Source organism: Haliaeetus leucocephalus, unplaced genomic scaffold, assembly GCF_000737465.1.
Source record: "Haliaeetus leucocephalus isolate CR32 unplaced genomic scaffold, Haliaeetus_leucocephalus-4.0 Scaffold646, whole genome shotgun sequence".
Classification (NCBI taxonomy): domain Eukaryota; kingdom Metazoa; phylum Chordata; class Aves; order Accipitriformes; family Accipitridae; genus Haliaeetus; species Haliaeetus leucocephalus.
The window spans coordinates 5,913,231-5,926,957 of NW_010973082.1; the positions used below are offsets into that span (position 1 = coordinate 5,913,231).

General features: G+C 36.7%; 1 protein-coding gene across 1 annotated transcript in view; it reads left to right on the forward strand.

Annotated features, from left to right (window-relative positions):
* The window catches only part of CA10 (carbonic anhydrase X), a 211,496-nt gene that overhangs the window by 73,092 nt on the left and 124,677 nt on the right, over nucleotides 1-13,727 (forward strand). The window contains exon 3 of the mRNA XM_010578677.1: nucleotides 10,098-10,240. Within this exon, the coding sequence (XP_010576979.1) occupies nucleotides 10,098-10,240 (143 nt within the window). The remainder of the gene's footprint in view (nucleotides 1-10,097; nucleotides 10,241-13,727) is intronic.

Here is a 13,727-nt window from a genome sequence, read left to right on the forward strand (position 1 = left end):
ACACCTTTTTTTCCAGCCTGTAAGTGCATCTAGTCAGCTGTCCTAAGGACTTCTGGCCTTTCCAAGAACGAAGTTACGGAGTTTTGGTAATCTCACTGTGGAAACAGCATCCCCAGGCAGGGCCAGAGCCCTGTGGAATAGGGTCAGAGAAATCTGATTACTCTAGAAAATACCAGAGCAGAGAACATCAGTGTTTCTGTCTTGAACTGTCATTACAGATATGAACTGCAGCGCTCAGTGGTGAACTCTGTGCTTGTTCCTCACTTGTCTTTGCAAGTCAGCAGAGCTAGGACATTTCTGCATTACTTGCTGTCATTAGCTGTAACAGTCTTGTGGGAAACCAAAGTAGTACATAGCTACAAGTAATTCTGAAGAGGCCACTGTCATACACACAAATGTTTTGGAGAATGGGACTCGTTAACCCTTACTGGATGCTTCTTACACATAAACCTTATGCCTCAGTGCCTGCCTTCTCCAAACTGAATCCCTTAATGCCCTGTAGTTTCCAAATGTGATGCTCATTATATTCATCCTAACAAAGGAAGTGCTAACAGATGCAGACATACATTGAATTTGGCAAGAAATAAATTCCAACTTACTACCTGAGAGTTACCTTTGTTCTAGTAATAGCATGCTATGAAGCACTGGGATATCCAGAAAGAGCACTTTTGATAGAATAAATATGCTGTCTTTTGGAATTTTTTGTGTTCCTTCTTTCATTAATATTTTTCAGCAAAAGGATCGATAGTATCCCAAAGACATTAAAATAAAGCTGAACCTACAGAACAGAGCTCAAGTGATCTGCTGGATAAGCAGTCTTTCCCCTTTCCTTAAAACAATAAGGCCCAAATTACTTTTCTCTGAACAACTTTCTCCTGTGTTCCAATTTCATCTTTGTGAAGCTTTCTTCACTTTTCTTCTGGATCCTCTTTAAAACCTTAGATCTCACTCACCCTCCCTCAGAACAGTCATTCATTTTAATAGTAACAGCCAAAGTCCCCAGTTTTACAGCATGAACCACAGCACAAAGAGAACAATGAAAGATGCAGAAACATGAAGAGGAAAGGTTACTTTTAGAAATCATATGATAGCTCAAAACGCAGGTTTCCTGCATTTCAGTGCAAAGCCCTATTTAAAGGGCAGAACAGTCATCACAGGGGTTTTTTTGCATTTCATCTTTTTCCCTCTCAGTCGACATTTAAATCCAGGCCAAACTCTCCCTCCTTTCCACTCCCTAAATTACAATGAGCATCAGGCAAACTGACTCAGTTCTGATTGCCAGCTTGTTCTTTGCCTGCTTCAAGGGGAATCTCTTGAACCCTGGCAGTGATAGATGACTGAGGGACTGACCAGACTTGATTAGAAACTGCCAGCTGAGTGGCAAGTAATTGATGCAGCTGGTTACTCATACAAGCATCCCAGGTACTGGCAGGCATAACAAGGGAGCCCAATGTATAACTGAATGGCAGATACAGGCACTGATCCAGTCCACGTGTATGCTGTGTCTTGTGTTGAGAAGATGGGGAGAGGGTGTTGTCTTCCTCCCCTCCATTTTTTCATTTTTAGCTCTTTTACCAAGAAGGCTTTCCTTTACCCAAGACTGAGATTCTGATGACCAGTCTGTGCTAACTCCATTAAACATCCCAGTTTCTTGTTAACCTTTGAAGCAAACTGTCCTTTAATCTGTTTTCATTTCCATTTCTTGACATAGTTATGCTAAACTTTCAGCAGCAGGAACTTCACTACCATTACACAGAAAGACAGTTTTCCCCAAGACTGTATATCCTTTTGACTGGAATGAGAGAAGTACCTTATATTTTCAAAATAGTAGTAACAGTGGCCCTAGAAGATTGTTACTGAAGTTTCTTAGTTTTGGACCTGGATATACCTCTGCCTACAGATACATCCCTTCTTATTCCTGCCATATTAATAATGCAAAAAGAAAAGATAATACGAAAAGCATCTATAAGTACCTTTTAAGCAGCTGACCTATATTTTGGGAAACATTAAAGTTTTACATCGATTGGGTAGTTTTAGTATATGTGTTAACTCACCACAGTGAGTTAGAAAAGAATTAGAAAAATCTAATTACATACTGTTGTATAACTGTTCTTTACTGTAAGATTAACATAATTTATAAAAGTGAATTAGTCCGGTTTAATCGGTGTAATGAAAGAAGTAGTAGTGTTTTCTACACTGGTATCCCAAATGTGTAGATGAAAATACACAAAAGCTTTGCAAGGTTAGAGGTCACTAATTGTGATTGCTAAATACTTTTTCCAGGTAATACTCTTAGTTGAAGAAGATGTTTAATTAGGCAGAAATAAGCAGCTATGATTTAAAAGGTAAATTGAAGGGAGTATTGCAGGATGTCTCTATTAAAGAGAGAGCAGGAAATTAACACTTTCTAAAAGAAAATATCTTTCCAGATTCTAACTCCTTATTTCCCCCTTCCAGTTTTCTGTTCTTTCTCATTCAGCCAGTGCAGTTGTTGAACTTTCCCTGTCATTCAGAATCCTTCATACAGAGGGAAGATGACATTTGAACAGACCAGTATGAAATTAGCAGTATGTAATATGATGCTGTTAGAGTTCCTCACAATTTTCCTTTTTTTGATATGTTTCAAGATTTATTGATGAAAAAAGTTAATATTTTTTACCATCTTTTGAATAATGGTAATGCTGTCTTACTCTTGAGGATACATTTCAGCTATCAACTTTCTGCTTCTTAAAAAGAAATCAGAATACTTTCAGTTCTCAAATTTGAAACCATTGTGATACTGTCTAGTATTACTGCAGTCTGGAGATTTCTGTGACCAATTACTTACATGAATGCCATTCTATACTCTGTCATTTCTTTGGTGTCCCTGATTTATCTCTCAAATCCTTTATGACTTCACATTTGGCTTTTATGTAGAAGCAGAGCAGGTCATGTGGTTATCCAGAGGCATTAGTATGGTAATTTTCTTCAAGTTGAGTAGGTGGAAATAATTAATGGACTGCTTTATTGATGTACATAGATAGCTGATTCTCTCTGTGGTTTCAATTCCCAGCTTCAATAAAGTAGCTTGAGATTTTATCTGAGGGACCAGTAATTACATAGGGCAAGAATAATTGCTGCACAAATACAATCTGATTGTGTTTTATGCTATTGCCAGGGCTGATGTTAAAGCTTAAATATATAAACAAGGATCTGCTGCATGAATAAGTTGACTCCTTTTATTTAAACTCATGAACTCTAGAGTAACTTAAATTCAGAAAACCTGTGCTCTTGAAAGCTGAGCAAACTTCAAAGAGGAAGTTACAGTCTTAGTGCAGTGCAACACAGAAATAACTTTACCACCTTGACTAGACTCAATCTCCTATTATTGACAGTGACCAGTAGCAGATACCTTGGGAAAAATAAGCACCTGTAAAAATAAGCCCTATAAAAACTGGATGACATTTGCTATTTTTAATCTCTCCAAGACTGATGCAGATTTTAAGTGAGGATTTTGGCAATGCAAGTCACTGTGGTATTCATCCTAGAGTTCTGACCTACCCCAACAAATTTGTTCATTTTATCAGTTTATACTAAAAGTCATTTGCTGATGCTTGATTTTGAGACAGTTTCTCAGATTAATTCCCCATAAAGTAGCTCCTGTGTGGGAACCTCCCTAGGCACCTTTGTAAGCAATAAGGAAAAGAAGTGATAGAGCTTTGCTGCTACATAATCTTTCATGTGTTCCTTTTACAACTTGATCATCAGCTGGCCCTACAGACTCAGTCAGGATCCTTGCCTCTCATACACTTGAAAAAAGTTATTGGTGGCTTTTATGCCTTTAGAAAAATTGTTCTTCAGTATCTACTTTTGGCTTGTCTTATTTAAGTTTTATATTTAACTTATCAGAGTTTATAATCTTTTCCATTTTTCTTATTTGGACACCATTTTTTGCAGGATGCTTTCTTACTTCTAGCCACCTCCTTTATTTTTGTTGAAGCTTGCTGCCTTCTTGGCTCTATTTAAACAAAGGCTCAGCATAAATACATAGCAACTGAAAACTTAGCTTATAATCTGGCAATTGCAGTATCCATTTTATCATTCAGGTGTTCTTTTTAAACAGGCTTCTTCATTTTTATGTAGTTCTTCATTGGGATACACCAAAATCAACTACGTCAGGGTTTTCATTCATATAAAGATACTGAATTCGATGTAGTATGATATCTATTATACAATGTGTTGCTTCTATATTTACTCCTAAACCAGAGCTTCTTTCCTCAGTGGAAGGTTTGCACAGCTAACAATATTTTAATGTCCTACTTATTCCCAGTGCCCAGTGTAGGAAGCGTGATTGTCAGATCAACGGGACACACAAGGCAGGAGATTGGTTGCAGGACAGTCTCCACTTGTATCTCATTCTGAGGATAGCAGCTTTTTTAAACATGCTTTTCTGCTAGATATCTTACTCTCTATTTGATTTGCTGCTGTACTATCTCATCTATTTATATGAGGCAACACAAGGAACATAGTAGAAAGACCACTGTGTTTTTTGTGAACTCGGAAGCTGTACTGAGAAATATGGGGATATTTCCTGGATATTACAAAACTTTGCAATGATAGAAATAATTTGCCTACTGCGCATGCAACCTGCCTGCCCTTTGCGTTTGTTCCCAGAGTAGTAATAAATCATGTGTGTTGCCAAGGTTAAGCACTTTTAACAAAAGTTAGCTTAACAAAAATAAGCTGTGAGTTGAGGATAAGAGAACCTAGGAAGGTAGCACAAATATATGAACAGGAGGGTGGAGCAGGGAGAGGGTGAAACTTAGGATTCCTTGAAAACTTTGAACTACTAAGAAGGGCTCTTGCCAATGATTCATCATGGCACAAAATAGAGATCAGAGCCTTACATCAGGAGAAAAGCAGGGAGAGAGATGGGATTTTAACTTAAATAAATGCTCATTTTTTATGGCTTAGAAACAAAGATTATGATTTTGGTGTCAAAACCTTGCAGAGCCACTCTCTGCAATTGCAGGCACATTTCCAAGTAAATGCAAGTATCCTGAAGGACTCCCTAGGCTGTGAAGTTGAGAGCTAATGGGGCGATGCTGCACCAGGTGGAGCATGGCCTTCTAGTCTTTTTCAGTCATGTCAGAATGGAGAATGCAGCCAGGACTTGAATGTAGCAGAGACACACAGCCCAGGGCAGTTTTGCTACAGGATGAATCCCCAGTTCTCTGTCACCAGACCCAGGTGTGCTGGGAAGCACAGAGTCATCTCACCCTACCCCAAGCAACACATCTGTTCTTTTCTGAACTAGACCAAACTATTTCAGTCAGTGCACAAGGACTCTTCAGAAAGTACCTCAGAAAAATTCTAGCTACAAACTGTTTATGGCTTTGCTAAGACCCCCCATGCAGAGCATGGGGTAGAACTCTGAGAAACTTTTTTATAAATAAACCCTTGACAGCAGTGATTGGGAAACACTGCTTAACTGTCCACAATCCTTTCATGGCCTAAACCTTTGAGTCCTGCATCATTTTTTTCTAAGATCAAGTAATCAAGATGTCATACACAGCACGCACCTCTGATCCCATACTGGGAAAACTACTGCCTCCTCTCACCACATGGATGCAGACTGTTACACATCCATCAACACACACTGTAGACAGTACCATTATGCTTATCTGCAAGTTTGCTGTACCTACAGAAGGGCATCCTTATGGGACACTGTTCACTCATTGCTTTTCTCTGCAGAAGGGAGGCTTGTATTTATTTAGGCAAATCCTTGGTACTCATCGCTAGGAGAAGAGCATTCAATCCTTGCTTTATTGTTCTAGCTGCTATTATTTCACTGTTATTATGCATAGGTTTGGTAAAAGCCATCAGAATCCCTCATTCTGTTGTGTCATGGTGATACTAGAGCATCTTCATACATCTCAATATAAATTGTTCCCAGTAAATTGAAAAAAGACCAGCTGCAATAAGATACAGGCTGAATCAGGATGTCAGAGATTTTTGCATAGGTATAAACTGTAAGTAATCCCCCTCACCATGTAACACACACACACACACACACACACAAAAGTCTATTGTCCATAATGTGCCAACATACAGAGGAAATAAACTTTGAATTTATCGAATTTTCTTTCTGTTACGAGAAGGTTGAAGGCATGACATTGACATTGATCAGACAAAAATTTACCACCTTATGTCTATGTAACATGTTTGCAACAAATCTGCTCTTGAGCTGTATAAATTTAGGAGGATTTATAGACAATGATAGAGATGACATGATGAGCATACAGAAACTTTTGGTAGAATAACCAGTAGCTAGAGAACCTTGTTAAAGGAGATTGTAAGCTAGCATGTGGACAGCTTATAAGAGTAGCTCCTGTACAGCACAGGAGCCAGGCTGCTATCTAAAATGCTTCAGAGGTCCACACACAAAGATGCAGCATATTCCCACTCATACATGACTAGTTTTTTATGGAAACACAGCATAATTATGGGGAAGGAGACACTGTTTCATTAATGACTTAACCCCTAGTAGGACCTTGTCTGTTAGCTAAGTTGGAATAATAAAATAATGTATATTTTTATATGTTTTCCTAGATTCATACACTAATTTCTTTGAACTAAACAGTTAATTCAGTACTAGTGTTTAATTTAAGCCATGGTTTCCTACATGAAGCCTCCTTGGATTTTTCCATTACAGTTCTGAATGCTTTTCTATTACTTTGAGCATCTAAACAGCAGCGCTAATTACTTTAATTAAATGTAATCAGACATTAATATTGCACAATATCCCCATCCACTAGTTAACTTAGGTGTGCAGTCTTAGGTCAGTCATCCTTAATTAACCTTAGGTTGAAGCATAAGCCAAGTCACTGTGATCACTGGGATAAATTTAACATTGCTGCACTTTCTTCTTGTCTATGCATATATAACAGGGCTAGCAACAAGCATGTATTGGAGATTCTTAAGCACGAGCTTCCTAGGCATTTAGAAAGAAATCAAAGATTGCAACACAGACTTACGTGTCTGGGTGACAAGCCTAACCTTTGCAGTGCAGCATCACAATGCTGGAGCTCCACCTTCTTGACTTTCCAGTGGTGGGCTGAAGTGACAGGCATTGCACAGAATGCAAGGTTTCCCTGTCAAAAACAGAAATAACATTATAAAACATCCCCTCATAGCAGCTATTTTCCAGTGCAGCTTTTCTAGGACAATTCCAGTTACATCATAAATTCTTTAAGTAATATGAACTTGAAGATAATGGACTGCCCTGTTCAGCTTGCCATCTTATTGCACTTACCATGTCTAGTTTGTTTGTTTATTTTGAAAAAGCTTGGTAAAGAATTGTTTTTACCAATACCAAGAGTATTTCTGCCCAGAAGATTTTTTTAGTAATACTAGAAACCATTCAAGCAACAGATTTCCCTTTTAATATTTTCCCTCTTGAACCTACAGCTCAATAGGGTTTTTTTGGTGGGTTTCGGGGGGTTTTTTTGTTTGTTTGTTTTTTACATAACAACACAGAGGGATTTATCAAGGGAAACCAGGCTATCTCAATTAACCTAAACTTTTATTTTAGATCTCTGCATAAAGAGGGATTTTCTCTCCAACAAGAACTGAAGTGATATATTATGGTATTTCTTTTAAGAAAAAGCACAAATAATTAATTTTTAATTGCACTACACTTATTCAATTTAAAAGCATTAGCACTATCATTTAGCATACTCTGGGAACTTCTATAGTCTTGTAAGTCTCCAGTGGAAGTCGGATTTGACTGGTAGGGTAAACAGAGGAGCCAAATAAATTTTTAAGACCATACTGCCTGTTCATTTTTCTGATCACGCAAAGCTTCACTTATTTTAAAGGCCTTCCATCTGACTTTCTATGGGGTGGTCACACACAGAGTTTATTATTCAAATAAAAGATTAATGACATAATTTGATGTGGGCATCTGCACTCCTAGCCATTTTGGGTGCTATTCCCTGATCTTTCCTTTCTCAGAGCCATAGAGCACTACACTAGCATCCCTCCTTACAGATTTTGTGCAGTACATACTAAGAGTAGTTATCCATTTTGGGCTTTGCATGTGAGCTGATTTGATTATCCATATCAGGTGTTAAGAAAAAAAATACTTCACAAGTGAATTTAAGGTAGTAGTAGCGCATGTTCAGTTCAAAACTGTATGCAAGGAAGCTAAGCTTTGGTAGTTGTAACATGTCAGTTATGGCTGTACCACTTGGATCCCTTCAGGGCTGTTTGAGCTCACCTACCTATGTAGCACCTGTAGATGCACAGGCAGGCTAGCACAAAGGAAGAAAAAGCTTCAGCTGAAAATTGAGCTCTCAGTTATTTTGTAATAAAAGTAACATCTGTGGACAATAGCTTATGAACTACTGGAATAGACAGATACTCAACAACTCCAAAACACTTTCCATCACTTCTGTGTAGATACTCATGCTAAGTTTCACTGTGCAAGCAATAGCCTAAAAAGAACCCTAACATTTATTTACTTTTGTAGAAAAATTACATGAAGCAATGTATTAAGCCAACCAAAGTTTTACACCTAAGGACACTCAAACTTCAAGGGCAAAAAGAACTGAGCTATTCTATAAAACATGATAGAAAAACACTTACTAAGATCAGCCATTTTTGTAAGGCTACTCTACTCAGAAGGTATTTTCCAGCTGTCTCCCCTTCAAGGAATATCTTCCCAATGGATTAAGTCTATTACAAATCTTAGGTTCAAAACCAGCCCAAACCCTACACGACTCCCACTAGAGAAGCCAAAAACTGCAAGCAGAAGCAAGCATTCACACTACAAAATTCTGCATACAACTAACTACAGCAACCGAAAAGCCTTTTATAAGCAGCTGATGGGTGATTTATTTTTTTTTCAGCTCCACCCTCTGGGCAAAACACCTGGGCTCCCACCCCAAGGGCTCAGCCACATCCTCCTTCCCCCAGTCTGGGTTTGTAGACTTTTGCCACACGCAGTTTGTAGATTAGAAGAATGCTTTGAGGCTCAAGGGTTAGGAAAACTTTTAACAACATGTAAAAAGAAAAAATAAAGCCAAAAAAGCCATCAACGTTTGCACCTGTGAAATTTCCACCTGCTACACAAAACTGCAGAATAATTCTGATAAAGTAAAAGTTGCCTTATAGACTTTAGACGGGGACAAAGTGTGCAGACACAAATCTAAATGTGTCCTTTGTGTATCTTATTAGTTGTTCTTTACTCATTTACTCAGAAATTTTTTCAGCACTCAAAGAGAAGTTCAGGGTGACCTTGTCCATAAATTGCAGATTAGATGCAATACGACCTTCAACCTGCAGCTACCCGATAAGAAGCAGTATATAGTTACATCACACTTTTTTCCAATTAGGGGTACAGAAAGTAACTCAGCTTGTCAAAAATCAGGGGTTCCTCCATGTTCCAAGCCATTGCACATATAGGGAAGGAGCTATCCTTCTTCACCACCAGAGTGAAGAAGTTGGCATTTCCAACAAGATTTTTTTTAGATCAAAACTTTGACTAAAGAAAGGTTTGGCTGAATGGAACAGAAATTAGTAGAACCTGTCTAGAGAGCAGGCTTGTTCTCTGGGATCACAATGTGTGAGTTTCTCTTATAATAATTCTGTGTTTTTTAATGAATTCTTATAAATCTTAAGACTTTTTAAAAAATTGTGTAGAATGGAATTGTTTCAGTCCAAGAACACATTAAATGTATGCAAAATTATCATAAGAACTAATGAGTCACATTCCTATTGCTCAGTAAATATCCCGTAATACTAACAGCAAAGGAACTATTTATAATTGCATCTGGGATCCTTTAAATGATAATGGCATCTAGGTACCTTTAAAAGAAAAGAAAAAAAAACAACCAAACCAACCTTCTTTCCTGATACAAAACTCTATGAAACAATGTTTTGGTCTTTGTGTATGCAGTTTTAAATTTCAAGTGCTAGATGAATTTGCCTGTTTTCAGTTTCAGCGTGTGTGTGCAGACAATATGACAAGTTTAATTATCTGGCTATCTGCCCTGCATGTGTTTTTCTAGTCTTTCCAGACTTTTCTTAAACTTGCACTTTTTTATATTTTGCAGTTCCCTCCTTTTGGGGTTTGGTGAACTCAGCTTGGAATCTTTGCTCTGTTGGGAAAAGACAGTCACCTGTCAATATTGAAACCAGCCATATGATTTTTGATCCCTTCTTAACTCCACTTCGCATAAACACAGGGGGAAGAAAGGTATGTGTATATCATGTTCTTGTATAAAAACATGAAGTTAGTAGACTTACAAACATTTGTTATATTTTATATTTCTAAAGCATTTACACTTTTATCTCAGTCAGCTCTGAGGCAGAATAACAACATAGTGCTTTGCAAATCACACAATTTCATCTCTGCTGGAGAGGTAGCAATTGTACATTTTTAGGTGTCTTCTAGCACATATTTGTATTTTTATATTAACTGTTACTTGAAACTCTACAGTCTGGAAAAACAGCATCTCTCTTAGAAACTCCACACTTATAATTAAACTTTGTGTTCATCTTGAGTGGCTTTTTGAAGGCGCTATTCTAAAAGTGGTGGTTAAGATGGCCAAGTCCTTTTAGTCATCTAAATCAGGATAACATTGCAGTGTCATCATGTTAAGGGGTAGGAAGGGATGAATGAGGTTCTTTAAGTTACAAAATAAAAGGAACTACGAGGTACATATCTCAGCATGGGACAGGCAGATAGATGTCTTCAAAAAATAATCTGGTTTCTGTGTTATCTAGAGTATATTGGCACTCATTATAAGATTTATTTTATTGGACATTTCCTCACATGTATTAATTTGAAAACAGAATGGCAACATTTATTTTAATAGATCATAAGTAAATCTCCAAGGATATTGGATCAGGTGGAAATGATAGGTTAGCGAAGACTATTTTACTCATCTAACATCAGCATGATAATTTCTTTTTGAAAAGTGACTGCCACAGCTGACTAGTTTATTAACCACTATTCTTGACCAAAAATATTTTTTTAATTATATATATAGAAACCTTATCTTGTTTACACAGATTCGGAAAGTATATCTTAATAAACTGAGGTATGAAAACAAAGTCATTATGGGTTAGATAATATGTCTACCTGTGGCTCAGGAACCTCGACTTCCAGGCTAGTCCACATAGCTTAAAGGTGGAGGCAGGAAACAATCTTGACAAAATGATGCTCTGCAAATGGGTGGAGATTGTTGTCTGAGGTATGTGTACATATAGAAATACTGCCAATAGATGCTAATCAGTGATCATATCCTCCATTTTTTTTATACTATATCTGACTTATGTTAGGAGCTAAAATTTGGACAAAGTTTTTATTGTAGTAAAAAGTTTAAGTTCAGTAAAAGTTTCTACAAGTTTTTGCAACTCAGATGTTGAAGCATTGTGCTAATGCATGCATATAAGTCAAAATAATTCACAAGAAATTATTTATGGTGATGAATTTGAAAAACACTCAAGCATGTGCATTTGTGCTTGCTGACCCAGTGCTCAGAAACAGAATTGAAGCTGTTATATATCAGTGTATACAGTGAAAAAAATGCAGAATGTTAACAAATCTAAACAATGAAAGCAAATTTGGATCCCAAGCATGTTTCACTTTTAATAATCTCATGCTCATATCAATAGCGTAGTTAGCGACATTTTACATACATAGGTCTTAAAAGTATTTCCCACATTGCCAAGGTTACATGCTAACTCATTCTTTCCATTTATGTTTACTAAAATAATTATACTTACTAAAAATTAGGAGTACCGACAAATTTCAGAGTGCAGCAGCAAAAAAAATTTCTGAGATCTACTTGGTTCCTAAATTACCATTCAAAGAGAGGCAGTCATTTGAAAGCATTTCAAAAAACAAACTGATCCTAATGATTATGCTTAATGATTTTTCTTTCACTAAAGAATGTATTTACAGTACGGAAGTGTAAGCCTCAAATAACTAAGTTATCAGTTCTGTTTATCCAACTGAAGGGTTGATACTTTTCAATTCTAAAATTATTTTATAAATAAAACATCTTGAACCTGTTAGCACTCTTGGAAATAGTCATTAGTTCATAATGTTTTTGTGTTGCTTCCCTTATGTGCGGGTGCATAAGAGGGTATTTTAAAGACTTGGTTGCTTATTCCATGCAGGCAGTTCTCTTCTATTCAATCCGCAATACAGAACAATGCAGATGAAAAGGCATTGTGACTTACAATGTCAGAACAAGCAGAGACTCTAACAAAAGGTTATTCCAAAATGATTTATCTTCTCCTGTTGTCTTGACAAATGAGATTTCTGCTGTAAACAGCATGAGATGTTAGGAATTTACTCTGTACTTCCCATTGAGGTTCTGGTGGTACATGTGCACATACATCAGAATCGATGTAAGCTTCATCACAGAAATGATAAAATGGTGGTATTGTTACTTACTGAAGGACAGTAATACTTCCAACTATAGCCCAAATTGCAGGGCAATATGTACATTTTGCTTTTTAAACAGAAATGCATTGAGGTTTTTCATTTTGAAACAACAAAAAAATATATTGTCTCTGCTATTTATGTAAAGGCTGACATATTTCAGTTTATTTATAAATTACAGTATGACATAATATGAAAGTCAAGAACAAAATTACATGGAAGTTATCAGTAAGTCAAAGCCAGGAGTTTCGGAATATTTAATGTCTTTAGCAATTCTAAGAATTCAGCTGGTTTTTTGTACCAGCTCAGGGTGAAGCAAATGTCTGATTATTAATAACATATCAGAGGCACTGATAACCTAGGAGATGCTATATCAGTAATGAGGTATTCTTACCACACTCGCAAATATTATCCTGCTGCTATCAAACAGTGATGGCCGTCCATCATGTTACAAGAACAGGATTTGTTCTGGTTGTGGTCTGTTTTAGAGAGGTTTCTAAAATGGTTGAATGAAAATTCTTCTTTGAGGAAAAGATTGCAATTTTAATGCCTTAAAAAAATGCTTTGCTCATAGTTAAGGCTTCAGTGAGGATTTGATTTGGCAGGTAGTATATTTGTGTTCACTTTTTTGGTAATGTTTTTTATATGTTAAAAATGGAGGTGTGTTTCATGTGGGCTGAAGCACTTCAGTTTCCAGGGCAATGAACCAATTGATATAGCAGCCAGGGAATTTCTTAGACAAGACTTAGCTGTGATTATGCTGTACACAAAAAGATTTTATGGAACTGATCCTAAGAAAAATTATGAATAAATAAAAAAGGGATTTGATGTGGTTTCAAATCAAAGTTATAATAAGCTAACTTACATGCATAGTGAACAAGAGAGACAACTAGTTGCACACAGAGTCAAAAATATACACCTCTCTTGAAAAGGGAGCTGGGAGGAGAGACAAGGCTTAAGAGAGAGCTAGATGGAAAGAAACATTCAGTACAGTTAGTCTTGGAACAGTAACTTCAAATTTTTAACAAAATTTTTTGCTTTGAAAGTAGAAATCAGTTTTATTTGAGTTTGAAAACTCAAATATTTATTTGATTTTGAAAATAACATTTCTACTGTGTGTGCTTCACTTCTGAAAATAACTTAAGAAGGAACAGAAGTGGTTCACCCACAGGAACAGAATCCAAGAATAGAGAAATTAAAATAATACATACCTGGGTGATATGATCACAGACTTAATACTTCCTCTTAACTCTTTCATTCCTTACCATGCGTTTCTTCAGGGCCTTTA